This window comes from Pipra filicauda, unplaced genomic scaffold (assembly GCF_003945595.2).
Source record: "Pipra filicauda isolate LSUMZ 115617 unplaced genomic scaffold, ASM394559v2 scaffold37_size4185640_pilon, whole genome shotgun sequence".
Lineage (NCBI taxonomy): Eukaryota > Metazoa > Chordata > Aves > Passeriformes > Pipridae > Pipra > Pipra filicauda.
The window spans coordinates 651,212-667,158 of NW_024104509.1; the positions used below are offsets into that span (position 1 = coordinate 651,212).

The 15,947-nt window shown below is 38.0% G+C and overlaps 1 protein-coding gene across 1 annotated transcript in view; it reads right to left on the bottom strand.

Moving 5' to 3' along the window:
* PCSK5 (proprotein convertase subtilisin/kexin type 5) overlaps nt 1–15,947 on the bottom strand; it is a 261,077-nt gene that overhangs the window by 17,855 nt on the left and 227,275 nt on the right. The window contains exons 25-27 of the mRNA XM_027729025.2: nt 13,793–13,835; nt 12,836–12,978; nt 11,491–11,691 (exon numbers count right to left, since the gene is read on the bottom strand). Of these exons, the coding sequence (XP_027584826.1) occupies nt 11,491–11,691; nt 12,836–12,978; nt 13,793–13,835 (387 nt within the window). The remainder of the gene's footprint in view (nt 1–11,490; nt 11,692–12,835; nt 12,979–13,792; nt 13,836–15,947) is intronic.

The window sequence follows — 15,947 nt, forward strand, 5'->3', positions numbered from 1 at the left end:
TGCCCCAGCCCCAACAGTGCAAGGCCACCACTTCAACCAACCAATGTGGAAACTGTACCTACCAAGTTTTATCACTGGATCCAGTGGGCAGTGACTATATATATTTTTCCACCTTTTTCCTTTCTTTCCCTTTCTCTCCCTTATGCATTTCCTTAAGTGTTATCTTTATGCTTTAATAGTACTGTATCACTATGCTTTAATATTGCTATATAGCTATAGATGCTTTAATATTGCTATGCTTTGATAATGCTATATTGCTATAGATGCTGTAATACTGCTGTACTGCTAAATCCCAAAACAACAACATACCTGTTTACCTTTGAAACAAAATTGTTCTAAAATAAACCCTTCATGTAAGTGTTTAGATATTTTTCAGTGCTGTTTCATTCTAATCTGCCTCAAGGGATTTATTAATAAGAATCTGGGTTACCCTCTCCTTCTGGGGTGGGTTGCAACACTTGTGCATACTACTTGTACAGTGAAAGCCTATAGTGTTATTCTTGCTGGCAACTAGCACAGTATAAAGCCACTCCAGATTTATCAGGAGATTAGCAGAGTTTTCCTTGTCACTACCATTCTGGCTACAGCATCTCTGAACTCCCTGAACAAGGACCCAGTGTTTGCAGGGCCCAGGCACAGGTCATAGGATCCACACGGTAATGTTCGTAACAGATGAAAGCTGCATGTTGCCAGGGTGAATGTGAGTTGTGACAGTCCAGATTGCAGACTGGGTTTGCCAAGTCTGAGGTCAATGGACAAAATATTAGACCCTGGTATACTCCACAAAAGACCATATAGCTTTAGCATTGGTTTTAATAGCCAGAAGCGTTGGTGAAATAGTGAGTCAGAAATCTATCAAGGACTGAGAGAGGTGGGACTATGACAGTATTTCAGTGAGTGCTGACTGAAGACAATTTTCAACTTCAAAGGAACAGAAGAGGTAGAAAGTGCCTGAAACTGAATTTTGAGATGGGCAGCCTCAAGCACTGTAAGCACCTGACATTAAACCCCTGTGTTTGAATACACAAACTGTGTGTACTTGGTCTGTGTTAGCTTTGTGACTCCATATTGACCACAGCTGAAACAGAGGGGTATAGTATCAGGTAATCTGAGCGTGCAAAATTAAAACCTCTGGAAAAGCTCTTTGGAAAGACAAGACTAAGTGAGGAAGCGACTAGCTTGTGGAATAAGAACAAATGAAAATTATATATAAGCACTAGGAGCACAAGAAGTGGAGAGATTTCCTATTAAGTAATCTCTGAATTTGCAGCACAGGCGTAGGCATTGATGAAGGACTGGAGAGGCAAGGAAACCTTGGTGCATGTTGTGAGTTCAGTGCTACCCAAAGCAGAAATAAAATGCCCCATCTTCTGGTATCAACAGTATAACTGAGCTCTGGGGCTCTTTGCCATGACATTCCTTCTGTTGGGGAGGCAGTTGTCAGATTCATTGAACATTTAGGGTGAAAGGAGATTTCTTGAAAACTCTGATTAGGCTCTGTACTTTGCACCCTCTATGTATAAATTATATATTCACGTGCAGATTAATAGTTGTGTAGTATGTATGTTCAGTGTAGTATGTAGTATGCTCAGTGATAAGCTAGAGTTACAACATAAATTTAAAATACTACCTTTATTTGCCTGTACAGTTCATCCTTCTTGAGGAGAAAAAGTATTTTGTTTTTCTTTTCCTAGCTCTTTTAAGCATGTAGATATGAGTGTCTTGTACGGCTTTTTGCAACAGCAGGTCCTGTGAATTTAGATCCTTTCTGACTCCTGCTGACATAACTTCTATGGGTTTTTTTCCCCTGCTGAAGACCTACTTTTTATATTTCAGGTTACAACATGCTGTTCTAAGAGGATTCTAGTCTGTTTTAGTGCTCCTGAGTGCAGAGGGCAGTTTGAGTCTTTTTTAAAACCATATAGCGCACAAGCGTCTTGAGTTTTCTCATCTAAATAATCTTAAAAGAGATCATTGCTTACTTTTGTGAGATGCACAAATTCACTGTCAAAAAATTTTTTTGAGAGACTACTTCTTAACTTCATGTTTTTCCTGACTCTTCATTATTCAACAAAACTTTAAAAAGGGTCCATTTTGATTGTGCCTGTAAGAATATAAGGAATACTCCAGAAAATTTGGATGTTTGATGTTACTAGGTTTTCTGTTATCCTCACTTTATTTATGCAGAGTTTCTCTCTTTTGCTGTTCTTGAATGAAGGTAAATAGCAGGAAGTTGAGGTTAAGAAGAGAATTTGTTAGCTATTGCTGAAGAGTATTTAAAAGAGGTCATTGTTTCAAAATGTTTCAAGACTTACAATTAAAAATAAAGATATTTTTCAGTAAAGTAGTTTTTATTTCTGTTTAACATTTACCCTTTGCAGCGTGTGCTATATTCTGTAATATATACTAGTTGCCACCAGAGGGGAATGCGAACAAGCAATTGGGTTCTGATAGTTGGCAAGGTAAGCAACCTTTATCTTCCAGTCAAATATAAGTATTTAAATTCCTCAACTTTAGTATCGACAGAAGAAATCTGTGAAAAAGATTATTTATTCTTTTTAAATTCTGGATAGGTTAAATGTGACTGGAAATAGGCTTTTATTTATGAGAAAACCCAAATGCAGCACACATTTAGAATAATGTGAAGTTTCTCAATGTAATTTTCCTGCACAGCAAAAAGTTCTCTGAATGGGAAAATGTGATGCAACAATTTTTTTTACATAAACCTGTGCACACTACTTCAGATAATGTAACCAGATCTTCCAAAGAATAGCCGTACAAAACTGAAAAATGGTCATGCAATGTGTATTGCCTTGGACTTTGGACTGATGACAAATGAAAAGCTTGAAAATTACTGGTTTTATCTGTTGGGTTTTATTTTGCTTTCCCCTAAAGGACTTGGGGATCCAGCAAGCTTTCCTTTAAAATTTCACTCTGTAGCTCTTACAGTGGCCAATGAAACTTGTAAATGTAGGAGCCATATACATATGATGCTGTTGTAATGATTATAGAGAAACAGGGGTGGAGTTCTTCAGCACTGTTTATTCCACATCACCCACATCACCACTGGCAGAGTGGGGGAGCTTTTTGTTCGTCAGGGAACTCAGAGGTGAAGGAAATAGAACCCTTTTTTTTCTTGCCTGGGTTGAGGAAAGGACCGGACTGGTCCCTTTAAAAGCTGCAGGTGGAAGCTGAAGCTTTCTCTTCCTCAGCTCTGGAGAGAGGTGGCCACCACTTGAAACCACAACGCCACCGCCACCAGTCCCTTACCCATCGCTTTTCAAGCCACAGCGCTGCTGTGGTGCTGAAAAGATGGCTCCAGTGTGGGGAGGTTGCTGTGGGAGAATGGAGCAGCAGGGGTAACTTCCAGCCCAGAGGAGCTGAGCAGAACAAAAAACTAGGGGAGCACAGTGGGAGTCAGCCCGCTGCTGCCAGGAGAGACCCTTTGCTGGCACTGCCACCACTGCTGCCGCCACTGCTTTTTACCACTGCTACTGCCACCACCACCGGTTACCACAGCAGGGAGAGAGTCAGAGAGAGACAGAGAGACTGACCGCTCACCACTGCGCTGCATCCCACCCTCATTTGCTCCTGCCACACCATGGAGATAAGAGAACACCAGCACTGCTGTTACAACCGGGACCTGAACTTTGCCAAGTGACATAGAGTGAGCAGCTCAGCAGCATAGCTGCTTTTGGATGAAATGGCTTTGCAAGTTTTTTGCTTTGCCCCTATTCCCTGTAGTTCTGTCTGGCTATGGGGAGGAAAATGATCAGTGTGGAAGCCATCCCCAATTTTTGCCCTTTGTTCCTGGGGGCCCACATGGAGTGCAGCATGGTAGTGGCTGCCAGTTTGTTTTCTTTTGTTCTAGGGGGGGGGGCCAGGCTACATCTCACCTTTGTTGGTTAAATTATTCCCTCTGTATTGTTGTGTTTATTGTGAATTTTTCTCAGGAAAGTTGTGACTCCTGCTTCTGGTCTCCCCTAGTGTTTCTCCTGCTGCTAGAAAGGGGGTGGGAGGAGGGCATCCAAGTGGGGTTAATTTTTTACGGTTGAGTTTTTAAAACCAGTACAGTTGTAAACCATTCATGTACCAGCTGTGGGACATTGACTCTGACAGAACACTGTGGTTTATTATTAGGCTGTTCTGCTCTTCTTTTTTTTAAAGGTCAAAATGAATGACCTTTACAAGGATATTCTCTTTTGACCCAGCTAAATATCTCCTATTCTTTTCTAGAAACTGAGAAACTGAATCCCACCATATCATTACTTGAACTAAACTTCACTGCAGCTCTGAAGCTATCACAGTGCTCTTGCACACACAGTTTATTCAAGGGATTGTCAAACTGGACAGGTGGGGAAAGACTGAAAAATATTTTTTTTTTCTCTTTTCTCATTTGGGCTTGTGCATCGTTATTGAGACAATGGCAAAGTTTCTTGAAACCTAGTACTGTTAGACTTTAACTGTGACGGCAAAATGAATCAAGGAAAAAATGAGTAAAATTTTAGTTCCATTTAACACAATGTCCCTATGTTTCCTTTATTTTTGCTTAAGTCATCTTCATTTGAGCTCCCAAAATTTTCAATCTGATTTGAGAGAAAGATTAAATGAATCCTCAAAAATATTCAGGGTGAAAAACATAGGTCCATGTGGAAAGTATGGTCCTCTTCACATTCTCGTTGCTTATTCTGGAAAATGTAAAGTTTATTCAAAAAAACCTACAAAACCCTCTACAAAACCTGAGGACATATGAGCAAAGATATGGTCATGTATAAAGAGGCATGCCTTTAACATAAAAACATTTGAATTGCCTTATAATTCTTCTATAATTTCATTCAGATCCACAACTGTATTATAAGAGTCCTTTCTAGTATATATTTATCCTCTTTGTGCTGTCCACCTTGCTTTCTCTACCTGCTCCTTATGGAAAATGGACCTTTATGTCAGGTATTGCAAGCAGTTAGTGTTCAGAATGATAAATGATGGTTTATTTCCTTAATTTTAAATCTCATTTATTCATCCTTTTCTATGAGTAAAAAGGGGACTTAAAAACTTCTATTTTTAAGTTGCTACTGAAGTAGGTCTCTGTGTACATTTGTAATACCCTTAACTTTTACATAATGATTTCTACAAGGATTGTGTATTTACGGTATATTTTGTAATTGGGCCATAGCACAATAAGTGCAGGAAGGAATGCAGAAGAAAATTAAGTGCCATGGTTGTTTGTAACTGCAAGCACATTCCTTTTAGAAGATGACCTGTCTGCCTTTTACTATGCATGTGATTTGAATGTGATCCAACCGAAATGTGACTTAGTTTGTTAGATTTTATTCTGTGCATGGCATTGTCCTTACAAAACTGATACTATCATGAATGAAAACACAAAACCAGGTTACTTATCTCCAAGAGGTAATTGCATTGAAAACAATATACAAATTAGCAAAAAAATACTAGACCAATCCCATTTTGAAGATTTATGTGAACTGTAAATTCCAGGAAAGTATAGGCATGCTGGGAAGTGAATCACACTCTCCAGTAACCATTAATTCCCACTCTAATTATCTTGTAACAATGATAGTATTATTTTACAAACAAATAGCTAGATTGTGAATTTGGCGTGCTTAAGAACATATGTGATAATGAATAATTTTTGCTTGCTTCTAAACAACCTGAAATTTCACATATAGATGATGCTTAAAAAGGTATCCTACCTCTTCCCATGATGCTCTAATTCTGTACTCTAAATGCTATAGCATTTTCATATTTAGAAGATCTGTTCTCTTCTGCTGATGATTTCTCTTCTGTCTTTTGCATATCCCATTCTTGCTTTTTTCCCCCTTTCCATATTCTGAGACCTTTATATATATATATATCTGCAGAGCTGCATTGAGGTCCTTTAAGTAATATTTTTAAAGCGTGTATTATTGTTTTTCTCAACCAGTACATTTTTACTAATTTTGTTCACTCTGTATTTAGGAAAAGGAAAATACGCAGGATATGTCAATGGCTGCTGATGGGAGATTGCTCTTATTATTGGGTGTGGTATGTAATAGTAAACTGAACCAGATGCTATTTGAATATGTAATTTGCTACAGCATATATTATCTGTACGTAAAGAAGCACGTGTTCCATTTTGAATTTTCATCAGAAATAGACCTCATTCCATATCCAGTTTCTGTCCTGGACAGACTTCTGACCAGTTTATCACTATGTGGGTATAACCAAAACTGTGTAATCTACACTCACCATGTCATTTCTGATGGACTGTTAATAAGGGATCATTTGCAGCAGCTGCCCAGACCACACCTGACACCTCAGGCTACAAGCTGGGTGTTAAAGAACTCTGCAAGGAGTGTTTCTTTGGCTTCACATCTATGACTCTGCTGTGATAACTCCCCTCTAGGGAGGCGTTGCACCTTCACACCCAGCCTGAGGGGTCATCTCTGCTAATGGGCCATACTGGACTGGCATAATAGGCAGCTCAACACCTAGACCATAAAATACTTCAAATATATCCAATGATTCACAGAGTTAGATCACCCATTGTGAAACTCCCTACCCTGGGGGAGGCACTGGGCATTTCCACCTAAACCTGAGCATATATAATCTTGGGATTTTGGGACTTCTGATACCACCCGTTGGATCCAGAGGAGGCCCAGAACTCCAACAGGACTGCCATTGCCACTCTCAACAAGACTGCAATCATTACTTCAACAGAACTGAGACCATCATCTGGACCAACAGGTTTCCCTTCCTCTTTGCACCCACAGGGGCCACATGGTGTTCAGCACAGAGGTTAACAAACACCGTTCTGTTCTTGTTGCAGGGTGCAGGGTTACACATCCGTCTTTGTGGGTTAAAACCAGTTTTCTCTGTATCATTGTATTTATTGTAATTTTTTTTTTGTAAATTGCAACTCTGACCTGTACTCTCTCTTGAGTTGGGTTCATTTCTCCCACCAGTTTACTTTTAAACCAGCACACTTTTCATAAAAATATGACAGACTAAACCAAGGAATTAACTGTTTTTAGAGTGCAGCATTTCAGTGATCAGTGTTTTGCAGAACTTGGAAAACATCTGATCCAGTTGAAATGGTATGTGTATTGACTTGGTGAATTAAGCTTACACTAGTGTGTTTCCTGGCTTCCAAAGTCATTTCATCATCTAGTACATGAGAAAAAATACAGATGTTTCACAATAGAAACACAGAGTTCAGTTGCTGGTTTAGTTTCTTTTTCCTTTCTCCCTTTCTTAGCTTACCCTGTCTTTTTAAAAGCCTGAATAACAGACATAGTCTGTTGCATTTTTTCAGACTGCATATGACTTTTTAGGGATTCCTGATATGAGCTGAACTTTGCCCAGCAGAATATACCCACAAAGTAAATATAATTCGAAAAAGTCTCTTTTTTAATAGAATGTTTTGTTTGCTGGAGTGTTTGCTTATAAAAATTCGTAAGACGGATCTGTCATTCATCCTTGCATAAGAAATGAAGGGAAAGCTTCAATATGGAAAAAAAAAAATACATTCCACATTCACAAAGGTTTTAACACCAGATGGACTCGTCTCTCAAATTGCAAAGGAATTTGCAAAAGACTTTGGGTTGATTTCTCCATTGCAGGTTCTGATGTACTGCCCTTTAATTTGTGTTAGCCTTGGAACTAACAAAACAAGTCTCTTTCCCAGAAATCACATTGTTCCAAATTGTATGTCAACACAGTCACTAAACCCACAGTGAAACCCGCTGAATCCATGTGACTGTAAGAGCCAAAGATAAATGGTTTCATTATTTGTAAATACAATTCAAGGTCTAATACCTCATCTCTCTAATAGTACTTTTCTAAAGAAAAAGAGTAAATAGAAAAGTAACATAGTAAAAGCTGATGTAAAGTACTAGATTTGGAAATTTTGGTTATTGTCCTAGTTGTATTGTATTCCTGCATTGTCTGGAGCAGGCCACGTACTGAGGATGAGCTTGGTGATATGATATCTTCATTCCTGTGACAAGGGCAAGGTTTTTTATTTAATACTTGGCCTCCTAGGCCCAGCTCAATCTCACAAAGCAGGGGGAGTAGTAATCATGTAGCCTGTGTTCTTTAATCAGATTCTTTAATTCAGGCAAGCTCTGCCAGGGTGCTGCACCAATGTAAATGTGTTGAGGATGCTGAGCACTCAGTGGAAGAAGTGTATATTGATAAATGGGCAGACAGGATGAGAGTCAAACGTCTAATATCAGCCGCAACCTTGCCCACACTGGCTGGTGAGCAAACATGAAAGTATTCTAATATCATCTGCAACCCAGACAAGCTTCTTGGATGATGCCTGTGCTGCATGACAGGCTACCTGTAGGAGGCGTGTCCAGGGTGCAGGGGACACACTGAGGGCGAGGAAGCCCAGGAGACATGCACCGGAATAGACAACCCCACTGGTCACAAGGTCACATGGTTTTAAGGGATAAAAAGAACGATGGCTTTGAATTAAAGCCTCCTTGATTGCCACCTCATTGGAGAGCTGACTCCATTTATTATATAAAGACCCCACGTTACTGCTACCCTTAGAAAAGGAGTGTGACAACAGATGAGATGGAAGATCCTTGTATTTTGCTAAGAAAAAATAACCCTGGAGGAAATCAAAGTGTATTTTAAAAAAACTAAAAAACAAAGAAACAAACAAACAAACAGAGTAAAATTGGATAAAATATTTGTAGATTTGTCCAGGTTAACAAGTGAAAAACTTGGAAAGATGCTATGGATTTTGTCCCTTTGTATGAAAGAAAAAGTACTTTTTCTGTCCCCATGATCTTTGAAGTAAAGAATAGAAAAGATGAGACCCTGCAGATATGCTTAAAAAGAGATGGAGAGGACTCACTTGTTCTGGGCCCAGGGATGTTTTCTGTACAGGTATGAATACCAGAATCTTCACTGACAGTAAGCTTCAAGGAGCACAGATACGTTTTCATTTTATCCGTGCTTGTACTAATCCTACGGAATAGTGTAGACAAGGATAGTGACTGCCTTTCCTAAATTTTATTGGTTTTCAGAAAGATTTAGATGAGGAAGAAAATAATTGTAAGAGATTGTGAAACTTTTGGATTTTTGGCTTGGTTTGGTTTTTGGTTTTGTTTCCCCCCCCGCCCCTTTGAAATTTTTCAAAATATTATCGGAGTGTGAAACATACTCCAGTCTCTAACCAGGAACTATCCTGTTGGTGTGATGCATTGCTAGAGCTAAATGTGTTTTAGTCCTGCCTGCCTAAATCCTGTATTTTTTGTTAAGGATTTTTAGCATGCAACAAGGATTTTCAGACAGTTGGAAATCTGGACTCAGCTGACATCTGTTCCCTGACTGCATCATCAAAAGAAATTAATGACTGACAGCCTAGCCAAAAACTCAATTATTTAGATTCTGTTCTTAATTAGACAATGAAAATTACTATTATGAGAACTGGATGATCTTAGAATGTTTTAACAGGAAACTTCACAAAATGTAGATAAGTGTAGTTATTAAGAGTATAACTTCAGGAAAGACAGTAACAACTACATTAACATTTTTACTTGAAGACTACTAGTATTTGGAAGCCTATCCTTGACAGAAAAGGCTCAGGATTTCAACAAGTTCAACATCATTTTCCCAGCAGTTATATGGTACAGCAGCTGCCACACTGAAGGAATCGCAGCAAGTCTATTCACAAAAAGGTCTAGAGCCACCAGCCATGTTCCCTGGCATCCCATCTCCAGCTGCAGCAGGAATCCTGCGACTTTGGAGCAGTCACTAATACTCAAGCCAGTACAGCTCTGAGAGAGATGTATCTTGCAGTTTGAAATGCCCCTAAGACAAACATATTTTTAGTACTGGGAGGAAAGAGAAATGGTATGCAAGATAGAGAGAAAGTAGTTTCACAGCACAGCAATATATCATTGATTGTATATATCAGCAATGCTGATATATACAGAACTGCATCAGATGTCTGCTCAAAGGAAAAAAGCTGACAAGAAGCCACCTTGTTTTACAGTGTGAGAAAGAAATAACCAATACATAGACCAGACTGCAGATATGCTCTTCCCATGGCACTGATGTAGACAGTCTCAAATTGAAAAAAAATACTTGCTTATATGCATTAAACACAAGGAAATGAATATAGGAGATCAACTTTCTAGTAATATTTCTCATTTTTAGTTCTGTGGGTTTTTTTGAAATGAAGAAAAGTTATTCCTTTTGAAACAACATTTCTCCATCAGATAGGCAATGAATAGAAATGGTAAATATTTTTCCTGAAAATATTTGTCACTGTATTTTAATTTTTAGTACAAGATCACACAGTTCTAAGGATAGTCATTCTTTGATGTGTTTCATTCAAATAAAGACATAGGGATCAGAAGAAAATGTATATTTGATTCAAAAATACAGCTATTAATCTGGTCTCTTGCTTCATTCAGTGAACATCCCTGTCAGATACTTTTCATTTGTTCTTAAAGACCCTTAGTGATGTAAATCCCTAAATCTCCCAGAATATTCTACTATTGCTCCATTATTCTATTTGAAAGTTCCATTTATTCCATTAGCAATTTCATTTGGTAACGTAAACATTCAATTGTACTTTATATAACTGGCATAATGGGAATGACAAATATTCTACATATATACTCTTCATTTAAAGCTTTCTTCATAAATTTGTGACAGTACTGTGATGCTTCTGAGGGAAAATAATTTTTAAAACTATTACAAAGCATTCCCCTCAACATCTTTAGTTTTAAAAGCATTTTTCTTCCAAATAGTTTTTGGATTATTTGGGCCTTTTTGGAACAGAGAATTGCTTTTCCCATGCTAGGGATGAGGGCACCAAGAAAGAACTGATTATTTTGTGAAGATTGTGGTAGCAGAATGCCAGAATATAGTTCTACAGCCCATGTTTGGTCTCTCAGAAAGCAGTGCATGTCTATCTAGGGAAGAGCAGGGAAAAGAAAAGAGAGAGCTTTTTTTAGCATACACTACCCCCACACAGAGCCACATATTAGATTATTTTCAAAGAATCACAGAATACGCCAAGTTTGAAGAGACCCATGAGGATCATCGAGTTCAACTTATATTGACTTCTATGTAGGGAACCAATAGCCACAAAGCTACTCTAAGACACAGCCCATAAGGCTCCAACTAGTTTAGATTGGAAGGAAATCCCAGTACCCTAATCTATTATCTATATTTTACCCTTTTCATATGTTTTGTCTTTTTATCTGTTATATTTCTAATCTTTTATCTATTCAGATAAGATAACTCACAGATAAGAAACACGTTATATTGAAATGTTATGCTATTTGCAGGAAGATGGATTTCACTCTGTGAAACCAATGGGTTTGGTCATTTATACTTTTAAAATTACAGCAAGTTTGACAACAGTGCAATTTCACTTGATCTGCAAGATCTTGCTATACTATTTCAAATTGTTTAGTAGTCTTCAAAGAAACAGAAAAGATTATGGAATCTGTTGCAACTTACGGCTCCAGAACTTTCCCACTGACTGAGAATTTCTTGGATTCAGACACTGCCCATGAGATAACTGGAAACTGTTTTTGCACCCAGTACAGTTCTCATAACTGTACCCAACACAGGTTGCACAGTTCCTGTGGCAAGGTTCGCATTCTCTAGAGATGTCGTCAGTGAAGAAGCCGTCTCCACACTCACTCACACATGTGCCACCTGCAATAGACATAGCATATGTCTATTCATCATACTGTTATCATACTGACCCCTGTCAACCCTGCAAGGAGGTACCTCATGTATAGCTTATCTCTGTCTCCAGCAAGAAATGGTTTAAGGAAAAGAACCAGTATATAAGAACACATGTTATTTTTTGCAGCTACATGAACTCTAATTTTTTTAGTATGAAACCTAAATTCAGTTCAGTTGCTTACGCAAGCTTCACAAACTTCAAACCAATCTGCACTTAAATTTATATCATGCTGGACTTTAATCAGTATGCTAAATCCTAGTACATACAAATCTTATGGAAGTCCAGGTCTGGATAAAAGTTTTGTGGTTGAGTCCCAATTATTATACAGTCCCAATAGAAAATCAATTTTAGATATATGCAGATTTTTGGGATCTCTAGTTTCTACTGAGTATAAAATTAAACTCAGGTAATCCTGATTCAGTTTAAGGATTGGCATACCAAAGGTCCTGGAAGTTGTTACACTGTTAGCTTTTTCAACTTCCTCTGATTTCAATTAATAAAATTGTAGACCAACAGATCACCTCTGGTTGTGACCACAGTTTTCCATGAATGTGATGCCACTACTAGGCACCTTCAGCAGGCAATGCAAAAGAATACTATAATCTCAGAAATTCCTGTGATTAATTTTTGGCACCATGTCTGAACCAGACCCGCCTGATTTATGGCTTCTTAATAAAGCTAAGAAACTCCTAGTCTTGTGTGAACCTGGTGTGGAATTTAGTGGTTTTAACTGAACTTATTTCAGAGTGTTTAAGGCTTGTTACTCCACATGCATCTGAAAGTCAAACTAGACTTGTGAATAGAAAGGAAACATTTAAGTGTCTTTCCATAGTTAAAGACAAAATCTGAATCAAATACAAAACTTTTTTATATACCCCAAAGAGTGGAAATTCAAATATATGGATCCTTTGAATCAAATTACACCACTGGCTAACATAACCACCCTACATTAGTTCAAATGCTTGATTTTGCAAAAGGCTAACTCCCCTCAGCCTCCACTGTCTGACATAGAATAGATTTAAGAATTCAAGAATTTGGATTCAGAATCTTTCCCTAAAGAAAAGGTCTAAAATATTTTTGTAGATATGCCATACTTGGTACTTTGCTTACCTGAGAGATAAAAGCCTTCCTTACAGGAGTCACATTTGTCCTTGTCACAGCTATCACAGTTGCTAGGACAATCTCTACACTGCAGAGAACCTTCATCTCTGTAGGTGTTTTCTGGGCAGTATTTATAGCAATACTGCTTATACCTGCAAGATAAAGTAGAACATCATTAGTAAGTTCTTTTGAGGCCATTGAGTTTGTTTTCTGTGTGTTTCTAGGAGTGGTAATCATAAAGTTCTAATGTCATCCTAGTGAACAGAAATAATTCCTATAATGAGGATTCAAATTGTATTTGTGGTTATGTTACTTATTCAACTGACAAAGACATGTTTTCTAATCTCATGATTCTTAACTAATTTCATTTTTAAATGAAAGCACAAAAATGAACACATGCTTAATTAGAAATTACTGTATTGCTGTTGTAAAGAGCTGATGGCTTGTGAAAACATATAATCCAATGCTGTAGTTTGTAGATAGATTGTAACCAACACTTTCTTTTGTCATGGTAATTTTTACAGAGATCTCTTAACTGTCTCTTTGAAAAGCAGTAGAGTTCTTTTCTCTCCACTTAAGTTAAGCTTTTAATGAATTATTTTTTCCTTTACATAAGCTCCATACATTTTTATGTCTAATGAACAGCACATACCAGAACTGGACACAATATACTAAGAGCAAACTAGTTGAAATCCAGTCCCAAAGCACTATTTAATTTTTAGACCCATTCTTCATAGTCCTCTCTTCATTTATGTAAAGTTCACATCAGTCCCTAAGGTTAAACAAGCCTTAATTCTGAGTGATTGGTGAGTTTCCAGCATTTCCCAAGTCTTTTCCAAAGTTACTGTTCTCAGATAGGCAATTTAAGGAATGAGACAACATACAGAGCACAGGTCTATGTTGTGTACCAGGTGTTTTTGCTTTAGAAAAAAGTGTAGGCATGAAAAGCTATGCAGCTATACTTACATATAATAGTTCTGAATGCATGTTATACAGGTTCTTGGATCATCTGAAATTAAAAATATAAAATTCTGTAAATAATTTTCAGAGTTAAAACCAGAATGTTAAAAAGAATTATTGCTACAACATTTTTATTTTAATATTTCTAACACTAAAATAACTACAACCATAACAAGAACATTGTTGTCTCTGAATCTCTGTTTACAGTTTTTTTGGAGATACACTCTTCCACAATCAAATTCTGGCCTCTATGTTCATAGGTTCATAAAAATCTGTGGCTTTTTAGTCCTCATTATGAACCCCAATAGGTACCTAGAAGATGATGAATGCTTAGGAAGTGATGATCTGAAAAACAGAATGTTCACAGGGGCTCAGATTGGGTCAAATGAACTCCTAAAAGGAGATTTAACTTATCTAAATTTGTAATTTCATCCTCTTTATTTGTTGCAGAGATAAGTTAAAAGCATTTGACACTTCTAAAAGCAAACTTTTCAAGGACATCTAAGCAGTCAGTTTAACCTTAAAAATACTGAGCTAGACAAGCACCTTTCTGTATTTGGGGAGGGGGTAGTGGTGGGGGAGGTGTAAGCCTTTTGGGGAAATTTTCTCATCAGAAAATTAATTTTTGTATTCAAAAATTTTGTTGAATGAACAGGAACATTTAAAACTGCTAAAATTATGGATGTGGCTTCATGCTCACAACATAAAGAATATTTTCTATAACCTTCCTTCTATTGTTGCCTATTAGCTTTCTTTTCTTTCACCTTAACCAAAGTTCCCAAAGGGAGCAGAATGGAAGAAAATATAACAAGTGGGGTGAATGTATTTATAAATTGTTCTACTATGAAATGCCTATAAATTATTTTTGGTATTAACAGTACACATAGTGCAAAATTTTCACTGCATCTGTTAGAACTGTGTTTACAATAAAACACACTTCACACATGCAAACTCATTAGGCAACACACACTTGGTTTTGCAACTAGTTCTAGCAATTTATCTGTGAGGTGTAAGGTTTTACCCAGAAATGTTGCAGATCTGTTAAAATATTCCCTTTAGTGTTTAAAGCACAAAGAGAAACAGCAATGACCTGATCTACTGTTCTTTGCTCTCTATGAAGTCTTGTTTTAATTCCAGGTAAAAGGCATTTGGTTTGTCCAGGGCTTCATTTTGAGTGATTTATGAAATATTAATATTGTTTCTAAATGAGGAGACTTCTTGAGATATTATTTTCCTCAATTCACTTGTGTGGTTTTTTGCATTTGAAGTGTTTACATAGTATTGTTAGGAGCCAGTGATAAATAAGAGTATTTATACCTTTTGAAAATTATTATAATATTGGTACATACAGTCCTTCTCTTTTGTTGATGGAAAAAAAATAGAGTACTGTCATAGGTTTACTTATTCTAAAAATCCAAGCAGAAATTTTCCTTTCCCCTGTCCTGCTGTAAAAGAAGGATGTTGAACGAGGGAGGGGGAAGAGGTAATTGACTATACAAAAGAACTAGCTGGCAGACTTGCACTCCAGGCTGATGGACCTTCCAAAACTGCAGGATGGGGGTAGAAGTTTTTCTCCTCCTCTCCTTGCAAACGGGGGGCACTTCACTCTTTGCCTTAACGGGGGCAAGGTGTGTGTTGGAAAAGCTCTGAGGCTGTTTTGCTCTTGACCTGGTCATCTGGCTGTTCTCCGGCCTCGGCTTACCTATGGTCTGCTCTGTTGCCAGCCGGACCTGCTCAGATTTCATGGGAGAAGTTTGGTTCATCCTGCAGAGGAACCTTTTGGGGAGGGGGTCGTTTTTCTTTTTCCCTCCTCTGATCCTGTGTTTTGGCAGCAGTTTGTGCTCATCGAGGAAAGGGGGAAGTCCCAGCCACAGCCAGCCGCAGACAATATGAGTTTCGTGGGAAAGAAACCGCCCTTCTTTCCCCTTTTCCCCCTTCCCTCCTCTGTGGGGGGGAAATCGCCATTTTCAGCTTTTCCTGCGATCCAGAGCCCAACAGCGCACCCTGCTGACCAACACCACGCGCTGCAGGCTCTGCTCCTCCAGTGATCCAACGGTGCCCCTGCCAACTGTGATCAGAATTGTGCCAGAGGACAGAGAAGTATCAAACTGTTTCCTTTTTGAAGGGGACTTTTGGTTACAGGATTATTGTTTAATTGTTT